Genomic DNA, 12,820 nt, shown 5'->3' with positions numbered 1-12,820 from the left:
CTACAGCTGGCTTGGCCCCGACAGGAGGAAGCCACCTACATTCAAGAGATCACCACAGCAGACGGCCAGACCGTGCAGCACTTGGTGACCTCTGACAACCAGGTGAGCTGCCGCCCCCTCCAAAACCCCACTCGGGGAGGAATAACCCTTTCCAAACCACTTCCCTCCCCCAGCTCCCCTCATCCCCGTCTGTCTGTCACTGCCATGGTTGATGGCCTCTGTCCCTGGTCCCTACTCCATCTTCCTAGCTGAGCTCCTGGTGAGAGGGCCCCGCCCCTGCCTCCTCTCCACCCTTCAGGTACAGTACATCATCTCCCAGGACGGAGTGCAGCACCTGCTCCCCCAGGAATACGTCGTGGTCCCAGAGGGCCATCATATCCAGGTAGGCCAGGCCTGGGGCAAAGGGCAGAGGGACATAGATCCTCCTTCCACAATCACGGGGTTGGCTTCCTCTCTGCAGGTACAAGAGGGCCAGATCACACATATCCAGTATGAACAGGGGGCTCCATTCCTTCAGGAGTCCCAGGTAGGGCCCTTGGGGAGCTGGGCAGGGATGGGCCCACTGCAAGGCCCCATCTCACTGGCTTATTCCCCCAGATCCAGTATGTGCCTGTGTCACCAGGCCAGCAGCTTGTCACCCAGGCCCAGCTTGAGGCTGCAGCACACTCGGCTGTCACAGGTATGGGATGGCCCCTGAGGACTGCAGGAGCCAGGGGCCCAGGCCTACTCCTGGACCTCAGGCTCACCATCCTTTCCCTTCCCCTGGCAGCGGTGGCCGATGCGGCCATGGCCCAGGCTCAGGGCCTGTTTGGCACAGAGGAGGCAGTGCCTGAACACATCCAACAGCTGCAACACCAGGGCATCGAGTATGACGTCATCACCCTGACCGATGACTGAGCCCCAAGGGCCCACCACAGACCATGGATTATCGGGGCCAGTCCTGCTGGAGGGCGGGGGGAGCCCACTGGGAGCTGCCTCCCTGTTCCACCTAGGGTCTCCCGGTACCGGACAGCCAGCATCCTGGTGTCCAGGGGAGCCAGGCCTGTGCCACCGGGGTGAAGGGAGTCATGGGCCCCAGCCAGGACATGCTGGGTGCCCCAGCCTGCAGGCAGGCTTTGGGAGAGAAATTTATTTTTGTTTGGATGGACCCTCAGTCTCAATAAAGGGACCAGAGTCCAGCCCTGGCTGGCTTACTTTGTCCACTTGCTGCTAAAGCCTGAACCAGGCAAGGGCTCGGAAGCAGGAAGGAGCCCAGAGGGTGGGTGAGTGAAGGCTGCCTGGTCCCAGTGCGACTGGCCCCACCACCGCTAAGGACCGTGGCCTAATAGCAGGGCAGACCCTTGGGCAGAGGCCTGATGCTGGGAACGCTGGCTGAGATGGTGAGAACCTCACTGAGCACCTTTAGACCCCACTTCATCTCCTGGGCACCAGAGGAGCACCTGCTCCCTGCAGAGGGCTTCAGAGAGTGGGAGCAGTCAGGTGTGTGAGGCTGCACCCCAAAGTCCGTGGCAGGTACTTAACTGCTCTTCCTCTTGGTGATCAACTCTGCTGGTACACATGCCTGGCTGCCCTTCACTGTAGGGGCTCCAGGGCCCGCAGGCCTCCAGCGCCTACTAGAGAGCTAGAGGCCACTCCTCGTGCTCACCCTGCAGGCCCAGCTGTGGGGTCTTGGGGCTTGCCAGGTAGATGATGCCGGGAGGTCCCTAGGGACCCAGCTGTGGGGACAACCAGTGAGCAGTAGACACTGAAGTCCTGCTGGTGTGAAGGCCCCAGGGTCATGAGAAGGTGAGCCTGGGTGGAGTGGGGAGTGGTCCCAGTACTCCAGGTTCCTCAGCTTTCTCTGCCCTCAAGACCTTCACACATTCTTGGGGCCGTTTCTGTATTTCCTTTTACAAATGAAACAAGGTGGCAACAGGATGGAGGGGAAGGAGGGAGGTCTCTGGGGCCTATTTACAGGGGTCTTGGAGTGAGTCTGAGGTGGGCAGTTGGGGGTGGGGCAGGGAGGAAGCCCTGGCAGAGCTGTCGTCTTCCTATGTCTTTGGCAGCCTGAGTCCTGCTGCCACCCCAGGGGGAGGGCCCTGGGGTCTGCTCAGCTCCAAGAAGCCCGAGTCCCAGCAGTCCGGAACAGCACCCTGGGGCTCTTCCTCCCCGCGGGATGTGTTAAGTGGGGTGAGGTTCACGGCTAGGGCCCTGCTCACGGCCTGAATCCCGGTCCTTGGTCTCGGAGGAGGAAGAGCCGGTAGAGCTGGAGGAGCCGGAGCCGTGGCTGCGGCCTGACTGTCGGTAGGCAGCACTCAGCTCCTGCAGCCGCTCGGGGGTTGGCCCCCACTTGACAAAGCCAGAGTCGTTCTGTAGGAAGAGCACCGCTGTGTTGTAGACGGCCTTGTAGTGCATTTCCTCCCTGTGGACAAAGGTGGTTGCTCAGGGTGGGGCCTGGCCCAGCCTGGCCGGCCCAGCCCTCCCTGTCCTCCCAGGACACCCACTTCTTGCAGACATGCTGGGAGCCGCTGCGGTACTCGTGCTCAAAGGCAGGCAGGACCAGCTGGTGGCGTTTGAAACGGCTCTGTTCCATGCGGGTGAGCGCCGGGGTGGGGGGTTCCCGCCACTCGGGGATGAACACGATGAAGGACAGGGGCTCCACTGAGCTCTCAAGCAGTTTCTGTAGAAGGGGCACAGGTGGCCATCAGGGGCTGCCTTCCAGGTGGCTGGCTTGCCGCCGCTTCCACCCCCCAGCAGTAGCAGGCCCACCTCAAAGTGAGAGACCATGGCGTCCATGAGCTCCTCGCAGAACGGAGGATTGGCCTCAAAGGAACCACTCAGCGGGGAGAAATCCAGGCAGGGCCTGGGGATAGAGGTGAGCATTCTGAGTCCCACAAGGACCCCAATCCCTCAACCCAAAACAGGTGCCTCCCCCACCCAGGCAGCCATATTGGAGGCTGGCCCTCTCCATGGAATGGGAGACAGAGGCTCAGGCCAAGACTCAGGCCACTTGGGTGGCCAAGTTCAGCAGGTTAGAGGAGGAGCTGGAGTTAAGATTCACTTCCCACCCGCTGTACCACAGCACAAGCCACATCCAGAAACCCCAGCTGCTGGGCTTCCCCTCCTGGGCCTGGCTAGTTCTTCCTACAGTAGGTGGCACCTATGCTCATCCCCCAGCCGTGTGAGCCACAAGGTCTCTGAGGTCAGGGTCACCCCTCTCCTCCTCAGTGCCCGGAAATAGGACTTCCTGCTCCTGAGCTGATTCACTGAGAAACCCGGGACGCCCAGAAGTACAGGGACTACATCCTACACTGCCCAGCTCCGAAGCCCTCATGCAGTGGGGAGCAGTTGGCCGAGGTGGGATCTGGCCTGGGCAGGATGGGGCACAGCAGCCCCTGGCTCTCACCCTCGGGAGCCAAAGTAGCCATCTGTGTCGGGGAAAGCGGAGCAGTACTGGCGGAAGTAGCAGTTGAGGGGCGAGGCAAAGCACTCGAAGCTGACGCCGAAGAGTCGATGGAGGGCCTCGAAGATGTGCACGGGCAGCGACCCCTGCAGGCCTGTGCCTTCATACAGGCCCACGCCAAACATCATCTGCAGAAGGGCCACGGTCAGTCTCTGGGACTCAGTCTCCCCACCTCCAGGAATTCCCTCACTCTGCTGCCCCAGGCTGTACCTGGTACCGTCGGAGAAGACACCAGACTCGGGGCAGGAACCTCTCAAAGGCAGAGTCATCAATGCAGCTGTAGCGGTAAAGGAGCCACTGTGGGACAGAAAGCGGTGACTTGAGCAGCGGCCCCTCATGCCCCTCACCCTGGCCTCCCGCTGAGGACTCTGGGTCAAAAAAGATCCAGGCCCTATTTCACCTGTGTGGTTCTTCTCCCGCTCCCCCAGCTCTTACCAGCTTGCTGAAGTAGTTGCGGCTGACCTTGACCATCTCCCCCTTATACCGGATGCAGACCACGTTATTCTCCACGTGCATCTCCACGCTGGGCATGGGGGGTGCAGACACAGCCAACCGCACTGGGTAGCAGTACACCAGGCGGGGCTCCACCTCCGGGGCCTCCACCTCCTCTGTGGGCAGGGAGATCATTGAGGGGCTACCTGGCCCTCTGCCACTTCTCACCCTGGACAGTCTCCACGCCTACCGCGCCAGGTGCTCTACACACACATCCCAGTAACCAATGGAGGTAAGTTTCATCCCGCGGAGCAGTAACTATGGCGCATGATTTGGCACCAGCAAACTGGTAGAGGCAGGAATTGGTGGCCCACGCCAACAGGCTCCCCCAGTATGGCAGGCCTTGGCACCTGGTAGGCAAGCAGGCGCCAGTGTGTGGGTCTTGCTAACATGCAGAAGTCTGAGAACTACATCACCATCGCAGCAATCACACAGCTTCACTTTGAGAACTTTCGGGGTCAAACCCTATGCTAAGTTATCACCGAATCCTCATATGAGTGTATAGCCAGGTCTTTATGCCTCAGTCTGGACAAAGGGAGGCTCGCTTACAGATATATACACAGGTCCCCCTAACGCTTACCCTGGCTGCCTTTCTCTGCCCCCGCCTGGCTCTCCTATCTCTTTGTTTCGTAGGGGAATGCTAAAACCCGCACAACAGGCCTGCTGGGAGAATGGGTGTCCAAACACTGCTGGGAGAATGGGTGTCCCCAAACCAGTCTGTGGCCTTGAGGTCAGGCCCACTTCAATCAGGGTCTGGGCTACTGTGTTGCGACATCACAGCTGGCTGCCTGCCACCCAGCCCCTACCTGGGATATTGTTTTCCTTGAGGATGGCAAGGTGCTTCTCTCGGATCCGTTTGACATACTCCAGCGAGATGTGGTAGATCTTGCTGCAGATGCCTTCCACGGAGTCCTTGGCTGCAGCCGAGACATGGGGGCCACACTGCCTCCGCAGATGCTCCAGGCGGTCCTGGAGGAGACACTCCTGGTCAGAGCTGCAGGGGGCTGGCAGGGGAGGGCTGCTGGACCCCAGCCAACCTCATTTTCACACTGGCTGTGCTACTTATTAGCTATGTCACTTGGCTAAAGCCTGGTTCTCTGAATCTTATTCCTCAACTGTTAAGTGAACGTGAAATATTTACCTAGTAAGGCAATTTGTAAACATGATCATTCCCATTAAGGCCTTACCAAGGCCTGACATACAGTAAGTGCCCAATAAACGCCAACAACTGTTGGGGTGACACTGTGCCAGGTCCCATGACACTTACTGAGAAACATACAAGCCAGGCATAGTCCCAGCTTACGAAGTATTTGCAGTCTATCGGGGAGGGCTCAATTACAAAACGGGGTGCTTAGTCATCACAGATCTGAAATTTGAGCTTTTAGTGCAGGGATGGCTGTCAGCATTTGTAATTTTGCTGAATCACATGTGTGAAACTGATGAGTGAAAATGAGTCACTCTGGCTAGTGAGTACACCTACCTTTGTCACACTCTACGTGTCAAGTACACAGTTACTATCGTGAAGTGCGAAACCTTGTCTCTTGTGAAAAATGGTCCTGAAAAGAAAGCCCGTTGCTAGTGCTGGTGGAGAGTTAAAGAAATGATGGGTTTAGGCCAGAAAACAACTGTTTGAGACACACTTAAGTAGGGAATTCGGTGTGATGATAGCTTCAATTGTGACACTGAGGACACCCAAGGAAAAGCCGTTTGTTGATCTGTTTCCCAGAATCTACTCACGGGAGATGTTGCCCGTTAAGTTGCAGAGGCAGTTATTAGGGTGTGTGGCCAAATGCAGGATTCCATTAAGTGTCTGAAGGAAATGTTCTTTGGGAGAAAGCCAACAGCCGAACAAACATCTCTACATTTGTGAATGAGGGGCTGATGTCAAAGCTCCGCTGTTTCGTACAAGAATAGTGTGCCCAAAAGCACTGGGGGCCCGCGGGGGCAGCATGGACTTCCTCAAGGAAGTGGCTTCAGAGCCTTTCCACTGGCTTTCTTGCCCGGGGCTACTTACCATATAGTCCTCCTTGGAGGCTGAGTGGTCCTTCCGAAGCCAGCTGAACGTGTCCTCCACATTCCACTTGACCACCTTCCTGCTGTCAGGGGATGCGCTCCTGAGGGCATATGAAGAAGCCGCTCAGCTCTGCACAGGGGCTGGCTGTCAAGTGTGCCTCGTCCTCCCTCCTCCCATCCCACCCCACTGGCCTATGGACCCAGGGCTGACACAGCCCTCAGGAGCTGACTCGCTTCTCCCGCCAGAGAGCAACGGCAGCCCTGAATGAGGCAGCCAGAGCACTCCACCAACCCCGCTCATCACAGACCCATCTCGTCTGGGGCAGAACAGAGTCAAACCTGGACTCGATGAGCCGCCTAGCGGCCTCTGCATATTTAAAAAGCAGGCGCTTGGCTTCTTCCCGGAACTTGATTCGGGATAACCTGGTTAGAACAGCAGAGAGTCAGCCCTTCTTTGTAGGGCTGGGGGTGCACACCGATCATCCCAGTGGCACACTATACCTGATGGGAATGTCATTCATGATTTCTCGAAACATGGACGGTGACACCACTGGCTCACAGTTACTGGGCAACAGGGGGTCAGAGCCTTTGTCCACAACCTTGCGCTCCAGCATCCAGCGGTTGAAAGATTCCCGGGGGGGATCAATGCCTGTGGGATAGGACAGCTGATGAAGGCCTGGGGTGGCCAGCGGGTTCCAGGCTGCTAGGTACTCAGGAAGCACCAGGCGGGCATTGTGGGGGCAACGGTACCGGGCCCTGTCACCACAGGAGCTTATGTTCTAGGTGAGTTTCCCAAAGTACACTCTTGAGAATCGCTGGTTTGTGTTCCCAAGTGTTATACAGGGCGGGAAAAGGGAGAGTTTGGATTCTACATTTCAGAAAAGCTAAGCAGGCTTATTTACAAGTGAACAAGCAGTTCCTTAATGACTTATCCATTCCACTTAGCCCTCGGAGTAATTCTGGGAGGTATGGTTACTCACATGCCCTTTCACAGACGTGTGAAAAGACTTTAAAGAGCACCTGGCCCATCTAACACTCTGGAATTGTTAACCGCTGTTTCTGTTCTTTGTGGAGACAGTGGGATTGTCCCTACCTTACAGATGAACAAACCAAGTGCAGAGAGGTTAAGTGGTGCCCCAGATCACAGAACCAGCTGGGGCTCCACCCAGCCTGCCCCCGACAGGGTACGTTCCAACTCCGGCTCCAGTGTGCTGTGTGCCACGCCCATCTGGCCAACCCCCAGTTCTGCTAAAGGTGATGGGGCAAAAAAGGCCGAGGCCTGGGAGGTTGTTACCCTCTCGCTGTTGGCACAGCTCCCGATAGTGCTGCCGAAGCTTCAGGATGAGCTGGGAGCGAAGCAGCTCCACCTCAGGATGTGGGGGCAGCACCTCTGAAGGCCCCCGGTGCTTGATGACAGCGTTGGTCTGAATGTCCAGATCCCAGTACACTCTTGGGGCACAGAGAGGAGAAATAAGAAAAAAACAGGCACGCCCCACCGTCCAGGCAGGCTGGCCATCCGCGGCGGGCACCCCAAGTCAATCAACAAAGACTCACTCAGTGGGCCGGAGGAGAGCTGCCTGCTGTTTATCTTCAGGGGATGTCCCCCAAATTTTCGTCGTCGGGGTTCCTGGGACACTAGGGGAGCTGGGCACCGACGGGCCCGTGGGTGTCACAGGGATTTCAATCTAGAGAAGAGAGTCAGAGGTGTCAGGTCAGGGGGCTGCCGAGCGCTCAGCAGCCAGGTCTGAGAGCCGGCGGACACTCACCTTGGGCTTCTTCACACCGTTGCCGCTGGGCTGCTCTTCCGAGAGCTGCCGCTTTCGGGGCTTGTTCTCAGCCGGGGGGGTTTCCACCAAGCTTGAGTCTTGGGGCAGTGGGGTCGCATTCAGCCCCAAAGGGTCCGACTGGTGGAGGGAGACCAGCAGAGTTGCAACCAAGGCCAGTGGCTCAGGAGTCCCAGTACTACAGAATCCTGACGCCCTCCGGCCCCCTGCTCCTCCTACTGAAGAGCAGAGGGGGCTGGGATGCAAAAATACTGGGCTCCACTCCTGCCAGCTACTCGAACTGCATGAGCTAGGGCAGTGCCTGCGGCCATGCTAAGCGCCACCTCGTGATGGAGGCAGTGACTACATGAGTCAGTGGGCATAACTAGTTCAGCAAGACATCTGCCACGAGCCCAGTGCTCAGTGTGTTCACTTCTTTTCCTTCATTTCCTTAAGAATGAAAGGCAGGAATAAAAGAAACACTCAAGAAATGCTCCTTTTTTAAAGAGCAAGGTCCTGGGGATGGAACTCCTTGGGTGACACGGAAAATGGCAGGCAGTGTGGCCCTGAGATGACATCACATGTGACTCCTCTGCCCCTGCCCGGCTGCGAGGCTGGTCATTTCCCCAGAGTCTTCCTCTGGAAAACGGGGCTGCCCATTGCCTTGGTTATGCCCAGAGAAGAAAACCTGCCCCCAAAGGCAGGGGTCCAAAGCCCACATTCCCACCCAACACCCCTACAGCCTATACTCGGATGGACGTCCCCATCACACGGGCATTTCAGTCCCCAGAATGCGTTTCTTCCCTCTCACCTCCTCCATTGAGCTAAACATCTTCCCTTAAGCACTCACAGAGAAACTCCCTGTCCTCCCTTTCCCAGACCAATGGGGGTCCCTGATGTCCTCTAGCACTTCACCCTCCTGTCACCCTCCAGACCGGGAAGGGCAGGAGCACGTCTGTCTCGCTCACAAGTGCCTCACAGGCACCGTGCCCAACAGGTAGTGCGAGTTCCACATCACACACCATTGTAATATGTCCTCGGGTCAGTCTCCCCTATTTGTACTCCCGTGAGGCAGACTGTCTTGTTTATCATTGTATCCCCAGGTCCCAACACAGAGCTAGGCACATAATAGCTGCTCAGGGTGTATTTGGGAAGGTCCGGATACCAGAGGCGACTCAGACCCTTGCTGGACTGGCACTCACAATCACATCATGATGACCCAGCACGGGCATCTCCCACAGGGACTGGTTGGTAAATCGGTTGAAGTAGTAGGGACGGTTCTCCCTCCTGCTCCAGCACTTCTCCCAGCCCGCATGCACCAGCTCCTCTGCAAATAAGCGCGGAAACCAGCCCAGATGAGTGCTGCTCCTGGGAAACCCTTTCTACCCCGCCACCCCACCACTGCCCCTCACCAGTACCTGGGAGGTCCTGCACCAGGCGGATGGGCTTTGGAGAACAGGGCTGGCTCTGATTGGAGGTCCCTGGGGAGTGACTCAGCAGGGACGCTTCTTCCCGGGGGCTGCCGTGATTCTCATTGGCCATCTCAGCACCCACACCGGACCTGCCATACAGAGGACCCAAAGGTGTCAGGGCCAGCAGGACACGATGGTCCGCTCCACCTCCCACCCACCAATTACAATGCACCGAGGGACCTAGTGGCCACTGCGGATGTACAGAAGTCAGTTCAGCCCTGTCTGGGCCAGCATGGTACCATAAGAGGAGCCCTGGGGTCAAGGTGCAAGCCCCTCAACTGTGAAGAGTCCACTCCTGCAGCCTAAACCCTCTTTCCCTACTTTTCTGCCTGGACTACTGCTGGGTCTGCACCTTCCAGAAGGCCTCCCTTGACTCTACCTTCCCCAAACTAGGTGGTCAGAGCTCCGCAGGGCTATGAGCATCTCCAATTAGCACTCGGATAGTGCAGTCTATCAGATGGGTGTTTCCCCCATTAGACTCGGTCCTCAGGACTGGGAAATGGGTCCAGCTCCACTTTCTCCAGTGCTCAAACAAGGCACCTGGACACACAGGCGTTCTATTCATTCTGCAAATGTTCACAGAGTCCCAGGAGCAACATACAAGACAGCACAGGGTCTGCTCTTCAAAAGCAAGGAGGGCCTCCCTGGTGGTGCACCACACTATGAAGCTATCCTCAGCCACTGTAGCTCAAGTTCGATCCTGGCCGGCCAAGGAGCAACCCACATGGTGCAGCAGACCACTCCTGCTCGCCTGCCGCTCCCCTCAGCAGTGTATTTCAGTCAGTCCGCTTGATCTGCTCCCTACTCTGTCTTTGGTGAATCCTCTCACCCTCCACACCTCTGGCCTATACCCGAGTTCTTGTATGCATACATAAATAAATTAAAAAAAACAAAAAAAGGCAAGAAGGAACAGTAATTCCTCATTCCTACTCCTACCAGAAAAATCTAACTGGAACAGCACAGCCCAGGAGGGAAACTACATCTAATCAGAGTCCCCATTCTACACTACAGGGCAGGAAGCAATATGTTGCTAAAAGAACCAATGGGACTGAAAAGAACTAATTCATCCCTCACAGTCCCGGGGAAAAGATCTACTTTAAATACCAGCAAGGAAGTCAGTTCCTTCAGATTTGTGTCCCCAGCCACCCCCACCCAAAGCACACCAAGAACAAGCCTCCATGGCCAGTTCCCCACCTAGCATGTTAAGACCCCTGGGGGGCAATGCTATTGTTTTCAGTATGTCACACACGCAAAGGAAATCAAATGTTTACCCACAAAAAGACCACAAAGGCACATTTAAACTCAGTTATCTTTGCTTGCTGAAATTTTATCAACTCAGAGCCACACTGATCATCTCATGCTGACCAGAAGCTCTGATTGGCTGTTGAAAACATCGTAGAAATCATTGGGACATTGATTTTATTGTACATTTAGTCATAGACGTCTTTGCTAATTTGGAATGTGAAAAGTGAACGGTTGCTTCATGGGTACAATTTGGCAAATAAAAATGCAAGGGGACAAATACACAACAGAAGAAGGCTACGGTAACAGCAAGGTTTGGCACCGCCAACCAAGGGAGAAAATACTTAGCTGCTTTAGCTCACTAGGGAAGGAGCGATTCCCTATGCCTTGGGGGCTGAGCCCATTACACAGCTGAACGAGGCCCCTCTTTTTTCTCACCCTCTGGGGTCTGCAATGCTAGCATGAGAGGGTTTTCTTCTCCGGCTGCTTGGAACTCCACGTCACAAGGTCCCACAGACACAGGTAGGAGGCCTGCAAGAAGGCTAGGCACAGGTGGGTGGGCTGGTCAGCAGCAGAGCAAAGACGGGTCCATAAGGTTCCTTGCATCAACAGCTGGAGAGCAAATAGAAGAAAAGTCACAGACCTGTGAAATGCTGCAGAACAGGGACAAGAACAAGAGGACAAGGACACAGAGCAAGCTGGGAGTTCCCAGAACAGGGCAGAACACACTGTGGGAGATCTGGGGGTTGTGGGAGTGCAAACATGCTTGTCACGCTTTCCCAACCGACAGGTTCACCTTCATCAGCCTGCAACCTGCACAGTGCACAGGAGTGCTGGCTTTAATGCTGTCAGTGTCTTGCAATTCTTAATTTTTTAACAAGGGCCCCACATTTTCATTACACGCACTGGAAGACTGTGGATCTGGTCCTGTCTTCCACTAACTACCGCTAACATGAAAGAAAAGTGACTAGACATACACATCGCAGATCTGGGGGCACAGTCCCAAGCCAACCACAGCCAGTTAAATACACACTTCTTTGATTGGGTGTTTAAAAAAAATGTATCATATAACACATGTGCTCGTCTTTATTGAAAACTATTTTCCCCAAGGAATACTGTGTGATACTGATACACCAGACACAGGATGCTAACTAGCAGTTCAGGGAGGCAAATGGGAACACTACCAACTGCCTGTGCATGCAAGCCATCTGGCACTTAGGAAAAAACAAAAGAAACTTCAGGTTCCAGTCCCTCGCTCCACACCTAAGAAGTCAGAAATGGAGAAAGGACGTACACAAGAAGTTGCATATTTTTTAGGGCATCCCAAGAGTAGGAATGGGAAACAGAATGATTATGTTGTTCACTTTACACCGTTTAAACCTTTGCTAAATTTTTTTACGATTAAAAAATGCTTAATTTCCCTGGCGATTTGCATGCAGCAGGTCTGAGGTCAAGGCACCAGCTCTGAGTGTGGCCAGACGCGGGCTGCAGGCCCGGCGCCGCTGTCTGACTTGTCAATCGGAATAACTCGACCTCTGCGGCCTCTACGCGTGGTCTAGCACATTGCTCACTCTCAATAAGCGATCGCTGCTATTAATAAGCCAACATTTTTATTTCTCCTGTGGCTTCCGGGCCCCGCGCACGCCGCAGTCGGAGGTGCCGAGCAGCCGAAGAACAAACAACCGTATCCGCGCAACAGGAGGAACCCGCCAGAAGCCACGGGGTCCGACGCCGGGATTGGAGGAAGAGGGGGCGGGAGCATCTCGGTAATGCACCAATCAGAACCCTCCGACCCAGCGGGGCGGTGTCCAAGGACTTGCAAAGTGCGCAGGTGCAGGGGGCGCGCGAAGGCGAGGGAGGGGCGAGCCCAGAGCGCGCGCCTGCCCCTCCCCCCAGCGAGGGCGGGTTGTTTGGCGCGCGCGCGCCGGCCCATCTGCAGGGCTCCGCCCCCCGCCCCGCCGCGCGCTCCCGCCCCCGGGATGAGGCGACTCAGAGTCGGAGCCCGACACAAAGGCGGTGGCGGCGGCAGCAGAAGCGGAGGGGCCCCAGAGGCCGCTCCGCCCGCACTCTCCGGGCCCACCTCTCTCCCTCAGGCCACCGGCTCAGCCGCCCACCCGCGGGCCTAAGATGGCGGCGGCGGCAGAGACAGGGCGAGCGGTAGCCCCGAGTGGAAAGCGGCGGAGGGGCTGCCGCCGCCCGGCTTCGGATCCCCGGACCCTGGCGCGGCTCGCAGCGGGACCATGACGTCCCGGGGTTCTTACCTGCCTGGAGCGGACTCGAAGGGACGCGACGACACGTTCTGCTCGACCGCCCGTTTTGCCGCCTCCGCCTCGCCCTCCCCAGCGCCGCTGCCGCCATCTTGTGTCCCGGGCCGGGACTCCGCGCTGCGCATGCGC

The 12,820-nt window shown here is 56.6% G+C and overlaps 2 protein-coding genes across 6 annotated transcripts in view; one reads left to right on the top strand and one right to left on the bottom strand.

The window, feature by feature from the left end:
• ZNF335 (zinc finger protein 335) overlaps positions 1-1,184 on the top strand; it is an 18,439-nt gene extending 17,255 nt beyond the window's left edge. For 2 of the 3 annotated variants that reach the window (XM_037499679.2, XM_037499670.2), the window contains exons 24-28: positions 25-102; positions 299-382; positions 461-526; positions 598-679; positions 770-1,184. In XM_037499679.2, coding sequence (XP_037355576.1) covers positions 25-102; positions 299-382; positions 461-526; positions 598-679; positions 770-897 — 438 coding nt within the window. In that variant the 3' untranslated portion in view covers positions 898-1,184. Of the gene's footprint in view, positions 1-24; positions 103-248; positions 383-460; positions 527-597; positions 680-769 lie in introns of those variants that run through there. The other variant, XM_037499687.2, reaches the window with a different exon arrangement.
• On the bottom strand, positions 191-12,820 carry PCIF1 (phosphorylated CTD interacting factor 1). 3 transcript variants are annotated; one of them, XM_037499696.2, is made up of 17 exons: positions 12,686-12,820; positions 10,863-11,036; positions 9,129-9,271; positions 8,913-9,037; positions 7,714-7,851; positions 7,502-7,632; positions 7,242-7,396; positions 6,449-6,596; positions 6,287-6,370; positions 5,949-6,048; positions 4,741-4,903; positions 3,878-4,050; positions 3,653-3,739; positions 3,386-3,570; positions 2,749-2,842; positions 2,484-2,659; positions 191-2,401 (listed from the first exon to the last, which is right to left on the bottom strand). In XM_037499696.2, exons 3-17 carry the CDS (start codon positions 9,250-9,252, stop codon positions 2,161-2,163), a joined length of 2,124 nt encoding a protein of 707 aa, XP_037355593.1. In that variant the 5' UTR covers positions 9,253-9,271; positions 10,863-11,036; positions 12,686-12,820; the 3' UTR covers positions 191-2,160. The 3 variants fall into 3 exon arrangements, with proteins under 3 accessions (XP_037355593.1, XP_037355596.1, XP_054553954.1); XM_037499699.2 differs by lacking the exon at positions 12,686-12,820 and adding an exon at positions 11,996-12,254; XM_054697979.1 differs by lacking the exon at positions 7,714-7,851.

This window comes from Talpa occidentalis, unplaced genomic scaffold (genome assembly GCF_014898055.3).
Source record: "Talpa occidentalis isolate TD23 unplaced genomic scaffold, MPIMG_talOcc4v2.1 talOcc4.10, whole genome shotgun sequence".
NCBI lineage: Eukaryota > Metazoa > Chordata > Mammalia > Eulipotyphla > Talpidae > Talpa > Talpa occidentalis.
Note: the sequence above shows the minus strand (reverse complement) of the source record. Positions and strands in the feature narration are given on the sequence as shown.